General features: G+C 41.2%; 2 protein-coding genes across 2 annotated transcripts in view; both read left to right on the plus strand.

Annotated features, from left to right (window-relative positions):
• The first annotated feature begins 4,634 nt into the window (after nucleotides 1–4,634).
• Nucleotides 4,635–9,917, plus strand: LOC139477142 (uncharacterized). Its single transcript, XM_071259692.1, has 4 exons — nucleotides 4,635–4,915; nucleotides 6,415–6,477; nucleotides 8,515–8,721; nucleotides 9,484–9,917. Exons 1-4 carry the CDS (start codon nucleotides 4,750–4,752, stop codon nucleotides 9,786–9,788), a joined length of 741 nt encoding a protein of 246 aa, XP_071115793.1. The 5' UTR covers nucleotides 4,635–4,749; the 3' UTR covers nucleotides 9,789–9,917.
• Nucleotides 9,918–16,014: 6,097 nt separating this feature from the next.
• The window catches only part of LOC139477161 (uncharacterized), a 30,273-nt gene continuing 28,509 nt past the window's right edge, over nucleotides 16,015–17,778 (plus strand). Inside the window, exon 1 of the mRNA XM_071259712.1 lies at nucleotides 16,015–16,246. Within this exon, the coding sequence (XP_071115813.1) occupies nucleotides 16,078–16,246 (169 nt within the window). The 5' untranslated portion in view covers nucleotides 16,015–16,077. The remainder of the gene's footprint in view (nucleotides 16,247–17,778) is intronic.

Here is a 17,778-nt window from a genome sequence, read left to right on the forward strand (position 1 = left end):
TATCGCTAGCTCTCCGCAGGGCTTCGGTGACAGCACGTGGAGCCGTACAACCAATGTAAACAAAGGATTAATACGCAAATGTAAATAGTTCTTCATAATTTCAGATATTTTCTCAATGTAAGTTAACCAGTCGGTGACATATGTTCATCTTAATGTGTAGACTCGTCAAAAATGAGACATATGAAAAACATATGCAATATCTTGAATGGACTCTGTAAGGTGTAACGAATCGTCACATGGCAGAGGTACTCCATGCTGGTGGCATGGAACTCTGGGTAGGAGAGTGCCTTTTCCACCCACTCATTGTTTATTGACTGGTTCCACTGTTGGTTCGGGCTGCAGGCTTTTGAGATTTTAGCCAAAAGGCAGCGGTCAAAACATGTTGTACATAAGTTTATTTTTGGGACAAAATGTTAGTCTGCCGTCGCCCTCAAGGAATGATTTTGATATTGAAATGGGTTCCTCCGTCCGTCCGTCCGTCCGTGCGTCTGTGTTTGCGTGTGTGCGTGCGTCCCGAAATCGTTTCAGGAGCATAACTCAGAAACCGTTAAATATTTCTCTACGAAACTTTGCATGTCTATCAGACTCATACTGAACTGGTGCATTTTGCTATTTAGGAATTTTAGAAATGTTTATTTTTTACGTTTCCATGGCAACAAGTTGGACTTAGGTTCTATAAGGGTGGTGGTCGTTTCCGGAGCGTGACTCAAAAACTGTAAAATACTTTCTTACAAAACTTTGCTTATCTACCAAGCACATATACTGAACTGGTGCCTTTTGCTCTTTAGGAATTTTATACATTTGTAATTTTTATGTTTCCATGGCAACAAGTTGGACTTAGGTTCTATAAGGGTGGTGGTTGTTTGAAGAGCGTAACTCAAAAACCGTTAAATACTTTCTTACAAAACTTTTTTGCACGTTTACCAGACACATACTGCACTGGTGCCTTTTGATATTTAGCACTTTTAATTTTTTTTATTGTTTATGTTTCCATGTCAACAAGCTGTATTTCACTTTTAATATAGGTTGGAGTATAACAAATAAACTGTTAAATATTTCCTTGCCAAACATTGCATGTCTATATATAAAGCACATACTGAACTGGTGCCATTTGGTATTTAGGAGTTTTATCATGTAGCTAGTTTGTTGGTTTGTTTGTTTGTTGTTTAACGCCGCTCTCAGCAATGCTCCAGCTATATGACGGTCGTCTGTAAATAATCGAGTCTGGATCATCGTCTGTAAATAATCGAGTCTGGACCAGACAATCCATTTTTTTATAACATGAGCATCGATCCACGCATTTGGGATACATGCATCAACCAAGTCAGCGAGTCCGACCACCCGATCCCGTCAGTCGTCTCTTACGACAAGCATGATTTATAACATATTTGTATGAAAAATTGTGTTAATTTGCTAAAGGTTACGACAAAAGTAAGTGAAACATCAAAATATTGAAAAAACAGACTCCATGTCCCTTATGGGCCACCGTAATGGTCAGTTACCGCCAGAGTCGAACATTATTTCCCTGAGAACGCGTGGACACATTCGGAAAAATGCTGGTTAGAAATGAAACCCGAAGGCATGAAATTTGTGGAACACAGGCGAGCAGAAAAAACGGGTGAGGGAGCCTGCACGTTTGTTGTTTCACTTCTTCTCGGCCTTGGTCTCAAAGGGTGGTTTGGACAATGAATATGCATGAATTTTGCTAAATGTCCTGTGCATCACGATACCCCGTAAGCAGAAAGGGAATTCCCTCGACTGTCATGTTGCGATTCCTCGACATTCCGTAGGAATAAAAGTAGTCCCTTTCAGTGGGCGTGGCTTATTTATATATTTAAGGTATTATTATATATTGTTCATTCTCGACAATCTCTATTAATACCTGATTTTTACTTCACAATAAAACTGCATCTGCTCCTCTTAAATATTATACATGCTATTTGGACATTATGTATATTGTGTAAACTGACGCTCATGAACGCATCACGTCATATGTGACGTCATAGATCCATGACTCGAGATGCACCGTTTCTCTCGTGCAGGATTAGCGTGTTAAGAAATCACATGCAGCATAACGTGATAAGAATAAAGTGGTAACTAATTGTTAGTTTTGTCATTAATTGGTATACCGCCTCCGTGGTCTAGTGGTAGAGCGTCCGCCCGGAGAGCGGAAGGTCCGGGGTTAAATCCCCGACCGCGTCATACCAAAAGACGTTAAAAGATGGTACTTGTTGTTACCCCGTCTGGCGCTCGGCATTAAGGGGCTAAAACAAGGACTGGTCGGCTCGGAGTCAGTATACTGTGTCTGAGTGGGGTATTCATGTTAAACTGCGGCATGGTATCTCAGTGAGCTAGCACTATAAATTGGCATCAGTCCGGACTAGTACAAGCAGCCACACAAACGCACAAACGTACATGCACGTCGCTATATAAGTGCAATTATCTTGGACGCGACGTTAAACCCCATTTCACCTCACCTCACCATTAACTGGTACATCTCTTCTTCACTTCTATTATGTTTCTATGGTTCGCGTTTCTTTTGGCGGTGAGTATAGTGTATATAGTGTTATACGCATATAAACATAAACACGCACACACACGCATGTATATACATGTACACACATATAAAAAAAACACGCCCACACGCATACACACACGCGCTCCGCTCATAGAATCAGAAGTTCGCCACTAAAAAACAAAAAAAACAGTTGATGTAAACTAGTGTCCAAAAGAAACGATACCAACTTATTTTCAAAATTGTTTTTTACTAAGTGAATTGACTAGTATGAAAACATGCCAATTCGTATTGCACATCCCAAACACAGCATAGTCGATAAAAAATACCGGGAACACGTGATCACTTCCGGGAAAAAACGTAAATTTCGTGAAAGTGACATTTCCCTCTCTAGCATGTTCTGCACGTGTATAAAAACTGTATAAAACGGCTGATCAGACACGTTGATATCACAGCAACAAAAAGAACACAAGATATGCCACGTTTGACAGCCATCGAGAGAGAGAGAGAGCCGTTGGAATGGTCCAACAAGGAGCGTCACACGTCGACGTCGCCAGAAGGTTGGGCTGCGCACGCATCACTATCACCAGGTTGATGCAGCGGTTACGTCAGACAGGTCAGACGTCAGACAGGCCCAGGAGTGGAAGACCACGAGTAACCACGCCCCGTGAAGATCGTTACATCCGGGTATTACACCTGAGGAACCGCACCGTAACAGCGACGTCCACGGCGGCTACAGCACTGGGACACAGGATCAGTCGATAGACCGTCTACAGGAGACTACGGCAGTATGGTATCCGGCCACGTCATCCCTACCGCGGACCGCCCCTGACGCCTCGACACCGGAACAACAGACTGATCTGGGCCAGGCGAGTTCGACGTTGGCAACCGTGGGACTGGGCACGTGTTATGTTCTCTGATGAGAGCAGATTCCTCATCTTCAGAAACGATGGACGGCAGCTTGTATACCCACGATTTGGTGAACGTTTGGCGCCTAACTGTATCCAACAGGTCCGGCCGTTTGGAGGTGGAGGGTTAATGGTTTGGAGTGGCATATGTGGTGACGTCAAAACGATGCTTGTCGTAATTCGTGGAAACCTGAATGCACAGCGTTATCTTGATGACACCCTACGGCCTGTTGTGGTGCCCTTTATTCAGCAACAGCCTCGTGGACTCCTTTTCCAACATGACAATGCAAGGCCACACACAGCAAGATTGACACAGAACTTACTTGCCAACGCCAACGTACAGGTTTTGCCATGGCCCGCATGTTCACCGGACATGAATCCCATCGAGCACTTATGGGACCACCTCGATCGGCAAATCCGACGTCGCCGTGTGCCTCCAGTCAACGTCCAGGACTTGGAACGATGTCTCCTCGAGGAATGGCAACGCATCACTCCCAACGTCATCAGACGTTTGACGTCATCAGTCCGTAGGCGTGTTCTGGCATGTATTGATGCTCACGGTGGACATACCAGCTACTGACTTGACTTTGAGACGTGTGGTGTGACATTTCCCGTTGTTTCTGTGATCAGTGCTCTAACGAAATGTTCATTTTTCGACCCCACCCATCTTTAAAGGCTTATTGGTTGTACAGATTTTATTGAAATGAAATTTTTGTACAGATGTTGTGAAAGGATTTCTCAAAAGCATAACACCAATCCTAAACTTCTGCATTGTTTAGTTTTTCTTTTATGTCGTTGCAAACAGGTGGTATCGTTTCTTTTGGACACCAGTTTACGTGTGTAAACGTGTTATATATGATAGTTATTTCTCATCACAATGTTCAGACATTACTTAAATGAAGACTTGTAAATGAGGACATCTGACCTTTAAACGTGATTTCATTTTGTTAAATGTTGGACAATGATTATACAATTAATAACCAAGTGGTAGACAATGTGTAGACAAGTGTCAGACAATTGATAGACAAGTGCGTGCATTGGGCAGAGAAGGATGCTAGAGAGGACCGGGCTAATGGCCTACTTCAGTTACAGCTGAATCTTACTTCACTTGGTATTGTTTGTCAGTTCAATGCACAAGTACCAATACGCATGTAATGCAGCATATTAATATCACGAGAGGTACCATCACATGACTCATATTCATATTACACGTACAGAGTATTTTGATTGACAGCTACGTCTGCTGTGAGATAAAGTACTTCTCACTCAAGCACACATTCACTCGGATGACATTTAGTCCTCAAAGGAAACGACTCGGTCAACAGCATGGTGTTCCGACTTTGTTTCTGTGTGGTCTTACTGTGTGCTTTCGGATATGTTACCGAATCCAGTGACTGTCAAATTCGGGACAACTACGACACCTTTAAGAAATCCGTGGACTACTTTCTGGCTTCCATGGATAAAACATGTGGGAACACGGACATGCGCAGTGGTGAGTATGTAGCAGCCATTACTTTGCCATCCCACACACGGCATTCGTTCCTTGTGAATTTTGTCCTCTGGTTTAGTTAATGTTCTTACTCGAATTCCACTGACAGGATATCAATCCAAAACCTGACGTATCAGCCAATCTCGCTGTACTACTGACGAGCGGAGCATATAGAAATAACGGTAAAGCACCTCTCTGCGACCAGAAATACGAAACCGACAGTGTAAGATCAACGCATCCTATTCCTAACGTCAGTCGGGGGATTCGCGCCATGTGATTGCCCATTAACATTTGTACAAGGCTTCGATATTTCTCCTTTTTAATCCTTGAAAGAATCGACGCACACCAACTAATCAATTGTTATGCGTTTCCGTCGTTTTGTCCACCCTGGGCACATATACAGAAAGAACCGACGGTTTCGTGTCTGGGGAGGCTGTGCACGCCAAACCTACGGGTCCAAATATGCTGAAACTTCACACAAACATTATTGTTGTTGACAGTGTGTGTTAAGACAATAAAATACAACAGTGAAGATCTTCTTGTAACTTTAGAAACATTGAGAAAATGTATTTACTTGTTTCATATTTGTTTATAATTTTGTCCTCAGTATTTATCAGGAACATAACTGCATTGCAATTGTCCGTCTTTGCTGACATGTTATAGTGTCGGCTACATTTCCAGGTGAGCTAAAGTGTCATACTTCTACAGATCTCGTATATATATTTGATATAATTTATCTGTGAACCCCTGTAAAGATTTGATATAGTTTATCTGTGAGCTCGTATATATATTTGATACATGTTATTTGTAAGCTCGTGTACATATTTGTCATAATTTATATGTGAGCTCCTATATATATATTTGATATCATATATCTGTGAGCTCCTGTATATATTTGATATAATTTATCTGTGAACTCCCGTATATATTTGATACATGTTATTTGAGAGCTCCTGTATATATTTGATACATGTTATTTGAGAGCTCCTGTATATATTTGATACATGTTATTTGCTAGCTCCTGTATATATTTGATACATGTTATTTGAGAGCTCGTGTACATATTTGATATGATTTATCTGTGAGGTCATGTATATATTTGATACATGTTATATGTGAGCTCGTGTATATATTTGATACATGCTATTTGTGGGATCGTGCACAGCTCGTGTGCAACTGTCCTGATATCTGCATGTTATTTGAGTGCAGGTGTAATTGTTGCTATGTACAGTAAACTACGTACACGCTTATAACGAACTGACGGATATAGCGAACTTACTTTTTTGTCCCGACTATTTGCGGTAGTTATGCTGTATATATGCTTATAACGAACTACGGTTATAACGAACTAAAATTAGTGGTCCCTTTGAGTTCGTTATATCCGTAGTTCCCTGTATTTATTTGCCTCTGTTTATAGCAAGCCTGGGGCCAATTGCAATTCGGAATCGGTATTTCTCGTCAGGATTCGTGTGGTTTTACTGATTCGCAAATTTTATTTTCAGAAAGCAAGGCAACACGCCTACAGAATATGGACAACCGTATAAATGATCTCGAGAAGAAAGTCGGTAATTGGTCTTTTCTCAAATAGCATTACGTTTTATTCCTTTGTACTGTCCTAAAGTCGTCACAGCAGTGTGGTGGATAGAGTGGACGTTCGGTGATTCAGTTCCCTGGCCATTTCATACCAAAGGGCCTTAAATTGTGGCATGGTATCCCAGTGGGCTTGCACTTAAAACGACGACGTCCAGTCTATTACAAGTAGCCACACACACACGTACTGCACGTCGAAATATGAGTGCAATGATCTTGTCTTTGAAAGGCATTTAGAAGTGATACACATAAGGAAGAGAATTTACGGATGTCAACTTCTTTATTATGAGGAACACAACGTTTCGGAGTATATGCTTACTCCTTCATGAGGTGTATAAATGCTATGTTACTTACTTACTTACTTTGGAGATTTAACGTGCGCTTTCCGACTGATGCGTATTTCGCACACGGGCCCGGCCAGGCCATTTAATGTGTTTCCGAAAGGGGCGAAAATGGTCTGTGCAACCCAAGAGGGGGCTTTAGGGGTTGCTTACATAGAATTGGGGAATTTTGAGATTTGGAATAGATGCCGATAGGGTAGGGGAGGAGAACTATTGGAGCTGGGTATGGTAGATGTTTGTGTGTTTATGTAATTTTGAATTGGTAGATTATAGTGTTTTTAGATGCGTTTTATTAGTTCCGTTTTGATTAAGAATACGCATAAGGCCTTGAAGTTTTCTAGTTTATTTTGTTGGTTTAGTATTGCTTCTAGAGTGAGAGCCTTGTTTAGATTGAGGGTGGTTTGGAATGCGGATCGATGTGTTAGGTAGTGTGTGCAGTGGATGAGTGCGTGTTCTGGGGTTTCTAGTTGTTTTCAGTGTGGGCAGTTACCTGTAGTATGTTTTTTTATTTTTTTAGGTGGTTATTTAGGTTGGTGTGTCCTGTTTGGAGTTTAGTGATTACTCTGTCAATTTTTTTGGATGGATGGAGAATTTTTGGTTTGGTTAGTGGTTTGCTGAGTACTTTTTTGATTTGGCTATTTGAGTTTAGATATAGGTTATGCCATTTTTTGGTGATTTTTTGCTTATTTACGCTTTTAATTTCTGATTTTGAGATGGGTAAGTTTAAATGCTATGTGGCAGAGAACGTATATATGTACCTGTAGGAACAACACAAGTAATACGATAACAGACGTGAAAACTAAGCAGGGGAAGCCAACAGATAATTGGCGCTGATAGGTGATTAGCAATGGACAAATAGAAGCCAACACTTTATAGTAAATTAGCGCTGATAGTTGATAGCGATGGACAACAGGAAGCCAGGACTTAAATTACCACTGATTGGTAACGGACAATGGACAAACGGAATCCCGGGGGTAATAGAAATGATAGGTAATAGAATGGAAATAGCAATAAACAAATGGAAGTCAGCTAGATGATTAGCAGTGACAATGATCAAAGCAATAAGTCCCAAGCACTGGCAGACAGGTTCCCTGGTCGTGGTTCATAGCCGGCTGGTGTCCCCTCATGTCATTGTCTTCTTGTAGTTTTCTTTGTCGCATCGGGCAGGATCCTGAGGCACCGTAAGTCCTCATGATTCCCACTGAGCCCAGATGTGGTTGCTGTGGCTTATAGCCCGTGTCCCGTGTTTAACACAGTCGAAAATTCTAAAAAAATGCTTTCAGATATGACTTTGATGTAATTATATGAGATGCCTCAAGCTGCTACCACTTGTTCTGGTTGCTATATGGTTGAAATAACGCCAGTGTCCCGTTCATTTTAAGTGCCCAGAAAGGGCTGAGTGTAGTGAGTCTTGAAGTACGGTCAACTTGGATTTACGCCGTTTTTACCAACATTCCAGCACTCTCACATGTGTGTTTGTGTGTGTGTGTGTGTGTGTGTGTGTGTGTGTGTGTGTGTGTGTGTGTGTGTGTGTGTGTGTGTGTGTGTGTGTGTGTGTGTGTGTGTGTGTGTGTGTGTGTGTGTGTTGCTGGGAAGCAGTAATCATGTTTACACATTGTACCCATATTTAAAATAAATTCGTAATGTTTGTATGTATATTTTACTTTACAGCCAATCTGACGTCTGAGCTGGCTGTAGATTGTGGCTCACCGAACTCTTTAGAAGGCACAGACGTTGTCTACAGTTCAACAGGTCTTCATTCTGTCGCAAAGTACAGATGCAAGAAGGGTTTGCTGAACAACAGTCCTGGTGACCAGATGACGAGCTTCTGTCTGAAGGACGGGTACTGGACGATGGCCAGCATGACGTGTGTCAACAGTAAGGAACTACTGCAATCTCTGTCTGAAAATTTCTTGTACTTTTTAAAATTAGACGTAGGAGTATTTTTTCCCAATAATCACGAATGCAAAGTCCGATTTATGATAACAGCAAACTTTGTAATGATAATAATGATCATCATGATAATACTTGACCGCTCTGACTACTACTACTACTACTACTACTACTACTACTACGCTTACTACTACATCTACTACTACTACAACGAGGGCGGTCGGGTAGCCTAGTGGTTAAAGCGTTCGCTCGTCACGCCGAAGACCCGGGTTCGATTCCTGACATGGGTACAATGTGTGAAGCCCATTTCGTGTGTCCCCCGCCGTGATATTGCTGGAATTTTGCTAAAAGCGGCGTTAAACCATACTCACTCACTCACTACTACAACGACGACTACTACTTCTACTACTGCTAGTACTTCTAGTATTACTACTACTGCTTCTACCACTACCACTTCTACTATTACTACTACCACTTCTACTATTACTACTACCACTACTACCACTACTACTACCACTACTACTACCACTACTACTACCACTACTACTACCACTACTACCACTACTACAACCACTACTAGCACTACTACCACTACTATACATTCAGTGATGGCTGAAAACAGGTGTATTTGGCTACCACTGTTTCAGTGGTATTAATCTGCATAACCATAGAAGAACAGTACACCCACGAGAAATCGCGAAGGTGGCATAACTTTATTTATTAATGTATTTCTATTATCCTTGACAGTAACCAGTTGCTGGATGATATCTGGTTCAAGAGTGGTATATACTGGCACTCAGTCAACAACCAGATCCGGCAAGACCTGCCAGCGGTGGGATGGTCAGGAGCCACACTCTCACGACTACGAAGACGGGCAGTTCATTATCCCAGGCTTTAACTCGCTCCAAACTGTAAAGGAATCTGCCAACTACTGCCGTGACCCATCACGTAGCGGGTATTTGTGGTGTTACACCTCGAATAAAAAGGCGCGTTGGGAAAAGTGCGATGTCCCCATGTGTGCCATGCTCCACTCTCCTCCACCCTCCTACTAACGGAAGCAGTATTGTCTGTTCTAGGTTCTATGCTATACTTCAAACTACATTACTAAGAAATGAACCTCTTTCCTTTGAAGATTAAAAACGTCCCGGTGTTACATTTGATATAGAGATTATTAAAAGAAATTAAACTTCAAATTCAAAGTGTTCTTTATAACGATATGTGATGAAATGTCTATGTGCGTTGCCAATTATACATGTATTGCAATTTGAGAGGAAAAAAACATCAAAAGTTAAACTTTCTCTTTCACTCACTGCCTTGTGGCAATTCCATGGAAGAATATGTTTGGTTCTAAGAGGCGACTAAATGGATCGGCGACTTGGGCGAATGCTTGTCAGCGTATATCAATTGCGCGGATTGGTGCTCATCACTGGATTTTCTGGTCTAGACTAGATTATGTACAGACTAACGTCATAAAGCTGGAATATGGCTGAGTGCAGCGTTATACGTTACCCCACAGACAAGGAAACAAACGGCAGAAATCGACACTCCCTGAAAGGTGTTTTGCTGTCTGTATCAATCACTATACAGTTGACTTCTCGCTCAAGATATCGTGTGATTTGAGATACTGGTACAAACATGTAACCAATATTACGTTTTAATTCAGTATTTGCGCCGTTTTCCCCCATGACGTTATGGTAACGATTGACAACCATTTTACGTCATGTGATACACTAAATTTATCAAAAAGTAGAATTCACAAACGAAAAAAACACTTATCGAGCACCTAAAAGTACTTTTCCTCTTTTTCTTGTTATTTGTCAGTCATCAAAAAGTATATATTTATAATCACGTTTTTTTTCAATTGATACTAACTAAGCTAGAATCATTGAAGCTTTTTTTCACCCGTTTTGTTTCCTTGCCCAAAAGGCGGTTGGGAATCCTTGTTTGATGATGCAGCACCTCAGGGCCATAAAGCCGATTTTGTCTTCGTAAACCCAAGAGGCTAAAGCGTTAAATCGTCACACCGATGGTGTGGGTTCAATTCCCTACACTTGATAATGTCTCTTTTGTTTTGCCCCTACCTTGATGTTGCTAAAATATTACTTTAAACGGCATATAACTATACTCACTCGTTTTTTCTCAGCCGATAGACTTATAAATTTGCAAACTAAGCTTCAAGATTGTTTTGAATATGTGTGACGTACTTCATTTTTATGGGCAAAGTTAACTGTCAATCAAGATGCACTTCGTGTATATATCGACAATTGACACATAATACCAAGCCAAGTAAGTTTCAGCTGTAACTGAAATGGGTAATTAAACCCGGTGCTCCCCAAGATGCACACAATTGTCTATCAATTGTCTACTAAGTGTAAACACATTGTCTAACACTCGTATTATCATTCTCTAACATTTCAACAAAATGAAATTGAATTTAAAGATCGCTTGACCTAATTTACAATAAAAAACGACAAAACACAAGAAACATCTACTGAAATCAGAGTAGATTGTACGATTCCCACTATATCATGAGCATGTGTTTATGAATCACGATCAAAATGTGTTGATACGATGTGTTCGTGAAAAGGTGATCATATCCTGGCCCACCGGTGACACCCATCACAAACACATGCAAAAACAAGTGAATTGTTAATAAAACGAAAAAAAAGAACACACAAGAAGATACATTTAAAATTTAATTAAGAGCCAAACAGTTTTGTTTTCTTCTAAAAAACACATCACAACAAAGTAATTTATATGGCAGACATTTTTATAGCATGCTCGTTGGACTCAAAAGTTGTGAATTGTGGAGCTGCTGGAATGTTGCTCGACACAAAGAGGGAGTGGACTATTGGAGTGAGTGAGTGAGTCTGGTTTAACGCCGCTTTTAACAGTATTCCAGTTATATCACGGCGTGTCAGCTTAATGTGGGAGGAAAGCCCGAAGTGATGCAGGTCTCAGACGTTTACCACTTCGGTGAAACCCATGAGCACGGGTATGGTGCTGACAAACCTAGAAACATAATCGTGTCGAACCGGGATTCGAACCCACAATCATAGGTTTCTGGCGTGCCCAAGGGACGCAACTCTGCACTGCGAATCGCGGCGCCTTAGACGACTGGGCCACCGGTGCCCCCCTGGACTATTGGAAAGTTGAGGTCATCCATCTTGTCATACAGTCTTTTGGAAAGTGTTTATCTTTACATCTTCATGCACAAACCTCATTATGAATCAGGCGAGGTAGTCTCATTGGTCTCTTCTGTTTCATTTTATGTGTGTAAATCAGTGACATCTTAGTGACTATTTGATGTTTTTTTGATGATATCAGATCAAGGATAAATGTGAACATATTTTAACCTTTTGGGCTACATAACCTTGTTGTGACTAACCAAGCTGAAATTCCGATTTATTTGCATGAAGAAATAGATCAACAAGAAGGTAGCGCAATTAGGACCATTGGGGATGCCTACCTCTTGCTTAGGCTGTTATCCATTTAGAAGTTCAATATTTATTTATTGTTTCTCAGGATAGTTAACTTCAGATGGCACTTTCTTTCTGTCCATTAAGTATTAACACATCAGGCCATACAGATGACCGCTGCATAGCATCAGGCAGTTGCGACGTTGGCGTCCACATAGCGAAGATTGGGTGCCAATTTCCAAATCAATAACATTGAAAGCTATCACACTCGTAACAATTACATTAACAACTTTCAAAATGGAAACAATACCATCATATATAAATGCCAGTTGACAGTACAATCTGCTCTATAACAGATATACAGGAAGGATTTTTTTTATGTTGGTTGGTTTCCAAATCTGTAAACACGATGTGTACATAACAATTATTACTACAGTTTACAGTAGTCGTGTTATTACCTTCTGGTATCGTTGTAACCGCTTCACAGGGTATTATAAAAGTTATTCTAAGACATTTACTATGTGTACCGGGTTGTGTGTTGGCTTCTACTATGTCTACATACACCATAGTCTTGCTGTCAGATGCAAACTATTACATCAGTTTCTAACAGTTACACCTGACATGTTAGATAGAGGCGAATGTGTATGGTCAATACTTCTCACATGTAAATGCTCAAAGATGTGTGTTAAAGCGCTCGCTCGTCACGCCGAAGACAGGGTTCGATTCCCGACATGGGTACATTGTGTGACGCCCATTTCTGGTTTCCCCGCCGTGATATTGCTGGAATATTGCTAAAAGCGTAAAACGATACTCGCTCACTCATAGATTCGAGAGAAAAACTTATGACGGTCTGAACAAACAGAAGTGTGAAATATTTTATTTCTAGTGATAAGTTTGTATCGTGTTTAAATCATGCAACGTGATAATGAAGCTTCCCAGATAATGTTGATGTATGGAATTTAAATTAGGAACTCTGGAACTGGTACCTCTGTGTTTGCTTAGCCTAGCAGGGTGTTAAACACACATTAGTAGACAGGTTATGCTAGTTTCCATCTACTCTATGATGGACTGTAAATTAGGAGCTCTGGAACTGGTACCTCTGTGTTTGCTTAGCCTAGCAGGGTGTTAAACACACATTAGTAGACAGGTTATGCTAGTTTCCATCTACTCTATGATGGCCTGTAAATTAGGAACTCTGGAACTGGTACCTCTGTGTTGGCTTAGCCTAGCAGGGTGTTAAACACACATTAGTAGACAGGTTATGCTAGTTTCCATCTACTCTATGATGGCCTGTAAATTACGAACTCTTGAAATGGTACCTCTGTGTTTGCTTAGCCTAGCAGGGTGTTAAACACACATTAGTAGACAGGTTATGCTAGTTTCCATCTGCTCTATGATGGCCTGTAAATTAGGAACTCTGGCACTGGTACCTCTGTGTTGGCTTAGCCTAGCAGGGTGTTAAACACACATTAGTAGACAGGCTATGCTAGTTTCCATCTGCTCTATGATGGACTGTAAATTGGGAGCTCTGGAACTGGTACCTCTGTGTTTGCGTAGCCTAGCAGGGTGTTAAACACACATTAGTAGACAGGTTATGCTAGTTTCCATCTACTCTATGATGGCCTGTAAATTAGGAACTCTGGAACTGGTACCTCTGTGTTGGCTTAGCCTAGCAGGGTGTTAAACACACATTAGTAGACAGGTTATGCTAGTTTCCATCTACTCTATGATGGACTGTAAATTAGGAACTCTGGAACTGGTACCTCTGTGTTGGCTTAGCCTAGCAGGGTCTTAAACATATATTAGTAGACAGGTTATGCTAGTTTCCATCTGCTCTATGATGGACTGTAAATTAGGAACTCTGGAACTGGTACCTCTGTGTTGGCTTAGCCTAGCAGGGTCTTAAACACACATTAGTAGACAGGCTATGCTAGTTTCCATCTGCTCTATGATGGACTGTAAATTAGGAACTCTGGAACTGGTACCTCTTGTGTTTGCTTAGCCTAGCAGGGTGTTAAACACACATTAGTAGACAGGCTATGCTAGTTTCCATCTGCTCTATGATGGACTGTAAATTAGGAACTCTGGAACTGGTACCTCTGTGTTTGCTTAGCCTAGCAGGGTGTTAAACACACATTAGTAGACAGGTTATGCTAGTTTCCATCTACTCTATGATGGACTGTAAATTAGGAGCTCTGGAACTGGTACCTCTGTGTTGGCTTAGCCTAGCAGGGTGTTAAACACACATTAGTAGACAGGTTATGCTAGTTTCCATCTGCTCTATGATGGACTGTAAATTAGGAACTCTGGAACTGGTACCTCTGTGTTGGCTTAGCCTAGCAGGGTGTTAAACACACATTAGTAGACAGGTTATGCTAGTTTCCATCTGTTCTATGCTGGCCTGTAAATTAGGAACTCTGGAGCTGGTACCTCTGTGTTGGCTTAGCCTAGCAGGGTGTTAAACACACATTAGTAGACAGGCTATGCTAGTTTCCATCTGCTCTATGATGGCCTGTAAATTAGGAGCTCTGGAACTGGTACCTCTGTGTTGGCTTAGCCTAGCAGGGTCTTAAACACACATTAGTAGACAGGTTATGCTAGTTTCCATCTGCTCTATGATGGACAGTAAATTAGGAACTCTGGAACTGGTACCTCTGTGTTTGCTTAGCCTAGCAGGATGTTAAACACACATTAGTAGACAGGTTATGCTAGTTTCCATCTGCTCTATGATGGCCTGTAAATTAGGACAAGCGACCTTTAATTGAGATGTCATTTCCTTCAAACGTAAGACCATGACTAAACGTTTTAAAGCCCGGATTTTACCAACTTTAATGGAATTACATTTTATCTAATTTTGAGCCCAGGGCTTTAAAACGAAAAAGGTCAAAGCATGAAAGGAAGAAGGAGTATCTCATGTTTAATGAAACAATACTCACAAATGGAATGAGCATCACTTAAACATACATGTTTTTTTCTTTTTAACTAAAAAATCATGAGTAATGAAAAACGTTCAAAATTCAACAAAATAACAACAAACCAATAACACAATCATAAGCGTTTCGATGTCACACTGAGTACCAGAAGGGCACGGGTGGCCCAGTCGTCTAAGGCGCTGCGATTCTCTGTGCAGAGTTGCGTCCCCTGGGCACGCCAGAAACCTATGATTGTGGGTTCGAATCCCGGTTCGCCCTGATTATGTTTCTAGGTTTGTCAGCACCATATCCGTGCTCGTGGGTTTCACCGAAGTGGTAAACGTCTGAGACCTGCATCACTTCGGGCTTTCCTCCCACATTAAGCTGACAGGCCGTGATATAACTGGAATACTGTTAAAAGCGACGTTAAACCCAACTCACTCACTCACTGAGTACCAGAATATCATCTACGTTAGGGGTCCAATGCGTCTTGCAAATGTGTAAATGTCGACAGATTGGCCATATAACAGTGTGCTACAACATGGGATATAAATCAGTGTTTTATCTTTATTTAAGCCAATGGGCTTAAAAGCGTTTTATATTTCCGTTTTTAAACCTATGTGCTAAGTAACGAGGGGGCTAAAAACGTGTCAAGTGTTTGACAAGTGTTGGACAAGTGGTAGACAGAGGGTAGACAAGTGCTGGACAAGTGGTAGACAGAGGGTAGACAAGTGCATGCGTCATGAGGAGCAGGACACTGGAGAGGAAGGGGCTAATGAACCCTCCTGTTACAGCGGAATCTCACTTCACTTGGTATCGTATTGTAACACAAGTACCAATAAGTATATGAATATCACAAGAGTTACCGTCACGTGAATCATATTCATATTACATGTGCAGAGTGTTTTGATTGAGAGTTCAGTTAGCTTATAAAATAAAGTACTTCTCACTCAAGCACACATTCGCTCGGATGACATTCAGTCCTTAAAGGAAACGACTCGGTCAACAGCATGGTGTTCCGACTTTGTCTCTGTGTGGTCTTACTGTGTGCTTGTGGATATGCTACCAAGTCCACTGACTACTGTAGGGTTCTGGTCAACTACGACACCTTCAAGACATCCGTGGACAACTTTCTGGCTTCCATGGATAAAACCTGTGGAACCTCGGACGTGCGCAGTGGTGAGTACATTGAAGCCATAACCTAGCCACCCACACGGCTTTCTTACAGTGTTAGTTTTGTCTTCAGGTTACTGGATGTTCCTGCTTGTCTATCATTGGTTTGTCTGGTCCAAACTTATTTTGCGCCTCCAAAATGTCTCCGTATATGGTACAGCAGTGTTTATCCTTTCTGACAACCGATAAACCTCCAGCAGTTTAGCGATGGTTGTTCCTATTTTTGTTATGTTTGAAGATCCAACCTCCAACAGTCAATCCCGCTGTTTATGGCGACCTTGTTTTAAATTCTTATAATTTCTAAATGATCACTGACCCGGGGAGATCCGGGGTAGACTAAGTCTTCAGCAACCCATCCTTGCCGTGAAAGTCGAATACGACTATGCTTGTTGTAAAAGGCGACTACGGGATCGGGATTTGAATGACGCAGCTGGGATCGAACCCGCTATCTTCCAATCACCGGACAGAAGCTCCACCACTGGACCACGGGGGCGTTCAGAAAATTTAGACGACTACACATTATGCATTCTTACCGTGTTGGTTTTGTCTTCTGGTTACTGGATGTTCCTGCTTGTCTATCATTGGTTTGTCTGGTCCAAACGTATTTTCTCGCCTCCAAAATGTCACCCTAGGTGGTACATCAGTGTTTATCCTTTCTGAGTGAGTTTGATAACCCCCTACAACACTAACCCCCAAAAGGCTGGTCTAAGTCTAGGGATAATACTGTAACATCGCATATTAACTTGTAGAACACAAAACACATTCAATTGAAAGTGGTGAGTATGAAGCAATGTCACTTAAACATCCTACACACGTCAGTCAACAACCTTGAGGCTGCGCGCTCGGTTCCAAACTAAAATTCGCATGGTTAAATAGCTAACATAGCCCTACGTTGTATCAGATTGTGTAAGAGCGTATGTATATTGAACAGTTTCGTACACCGTGCATGACTGACCCCGTGCGTCATAGAGGACAGTGTTTCGATTGTGAAGATACAGCGTTCGTGCTGTACACTGGTTACGTTCTAATTCACCTTAAGTAAAAACACAGTTTTAGGGACACATAAATAAACAATGTAAACAAAGAGAGTGTTGTATGTACATAACGTGTACGTTGATAAATGACGAGTCACTATAATTGCTTCATAAAGTAACATCTCATATGCCTTCACCTTTAGCCTCCTTAATTGAGTGAGTGTGCGAGTTGGGTTTAATACTGTTAAAAGCGGCGTTAAATCCAACTCACTCACTCACTCTTTCATAACAGTGACGTGAGAGTTTAGATAGATTTATGACAACTAAAACGCTAGTTCCTGAGACTTTTTAAATACTTTTTTTTTAAGTTTAAGACAAAATATGAGCCGTAAGAATACTCGTTTTAAAATGTAAACAGAAATCCTAGAGACGAGACATATTTCTTTATCCCAAAGTTTCACGAAATCTATTTGAAATGGAGTGATTTTGTACCCATAATAATTTTCGATAAGTTTCGATTTTAGCAACCTTAAATTATTTAACCATCACTTTCCAGTCAAAAGA

This window comes from Haliotis cracherodii, unplaced genomic scaffold (assembly GCF_022045235.1).
Source record: "Haliotis cracherodii isolate W230 unplaced genomic scaffold, xgHalCrac1.p SCAF_31, whole genome shotgun sequence".
NCBI classification, from domain to species: domain Eukaryota; kingdom Metazoa; phylum Mollusca; class Gastropoda; order Lepetellida; family Haliotidae; genus Haliotis; species Haliotis cracherodii.

Coding starts and splice junctions, on each gene's coding strand:
- LOC139477142 (XM_071259692.1), top strand. CDS start 4,750: ATGGTGTTCCGACTTTGTTTCTGTGTGGTCTTACTGTGTGCTTTCGGA. Junction 4,916..6,414: donor GAACACGGACATGCGCAGTG/GTGAGTATGTAG, acceptor TTTTATTTTCAG/AAAGCAAGGCAACACGCCTA. Junction 6,478..8,514: donor TGATCTCGAGAAGAAAGTCG/GTAATTGGTCTT, acceptor TTTACTTTACAG/CCAATCTGACGTCTGAGCTG.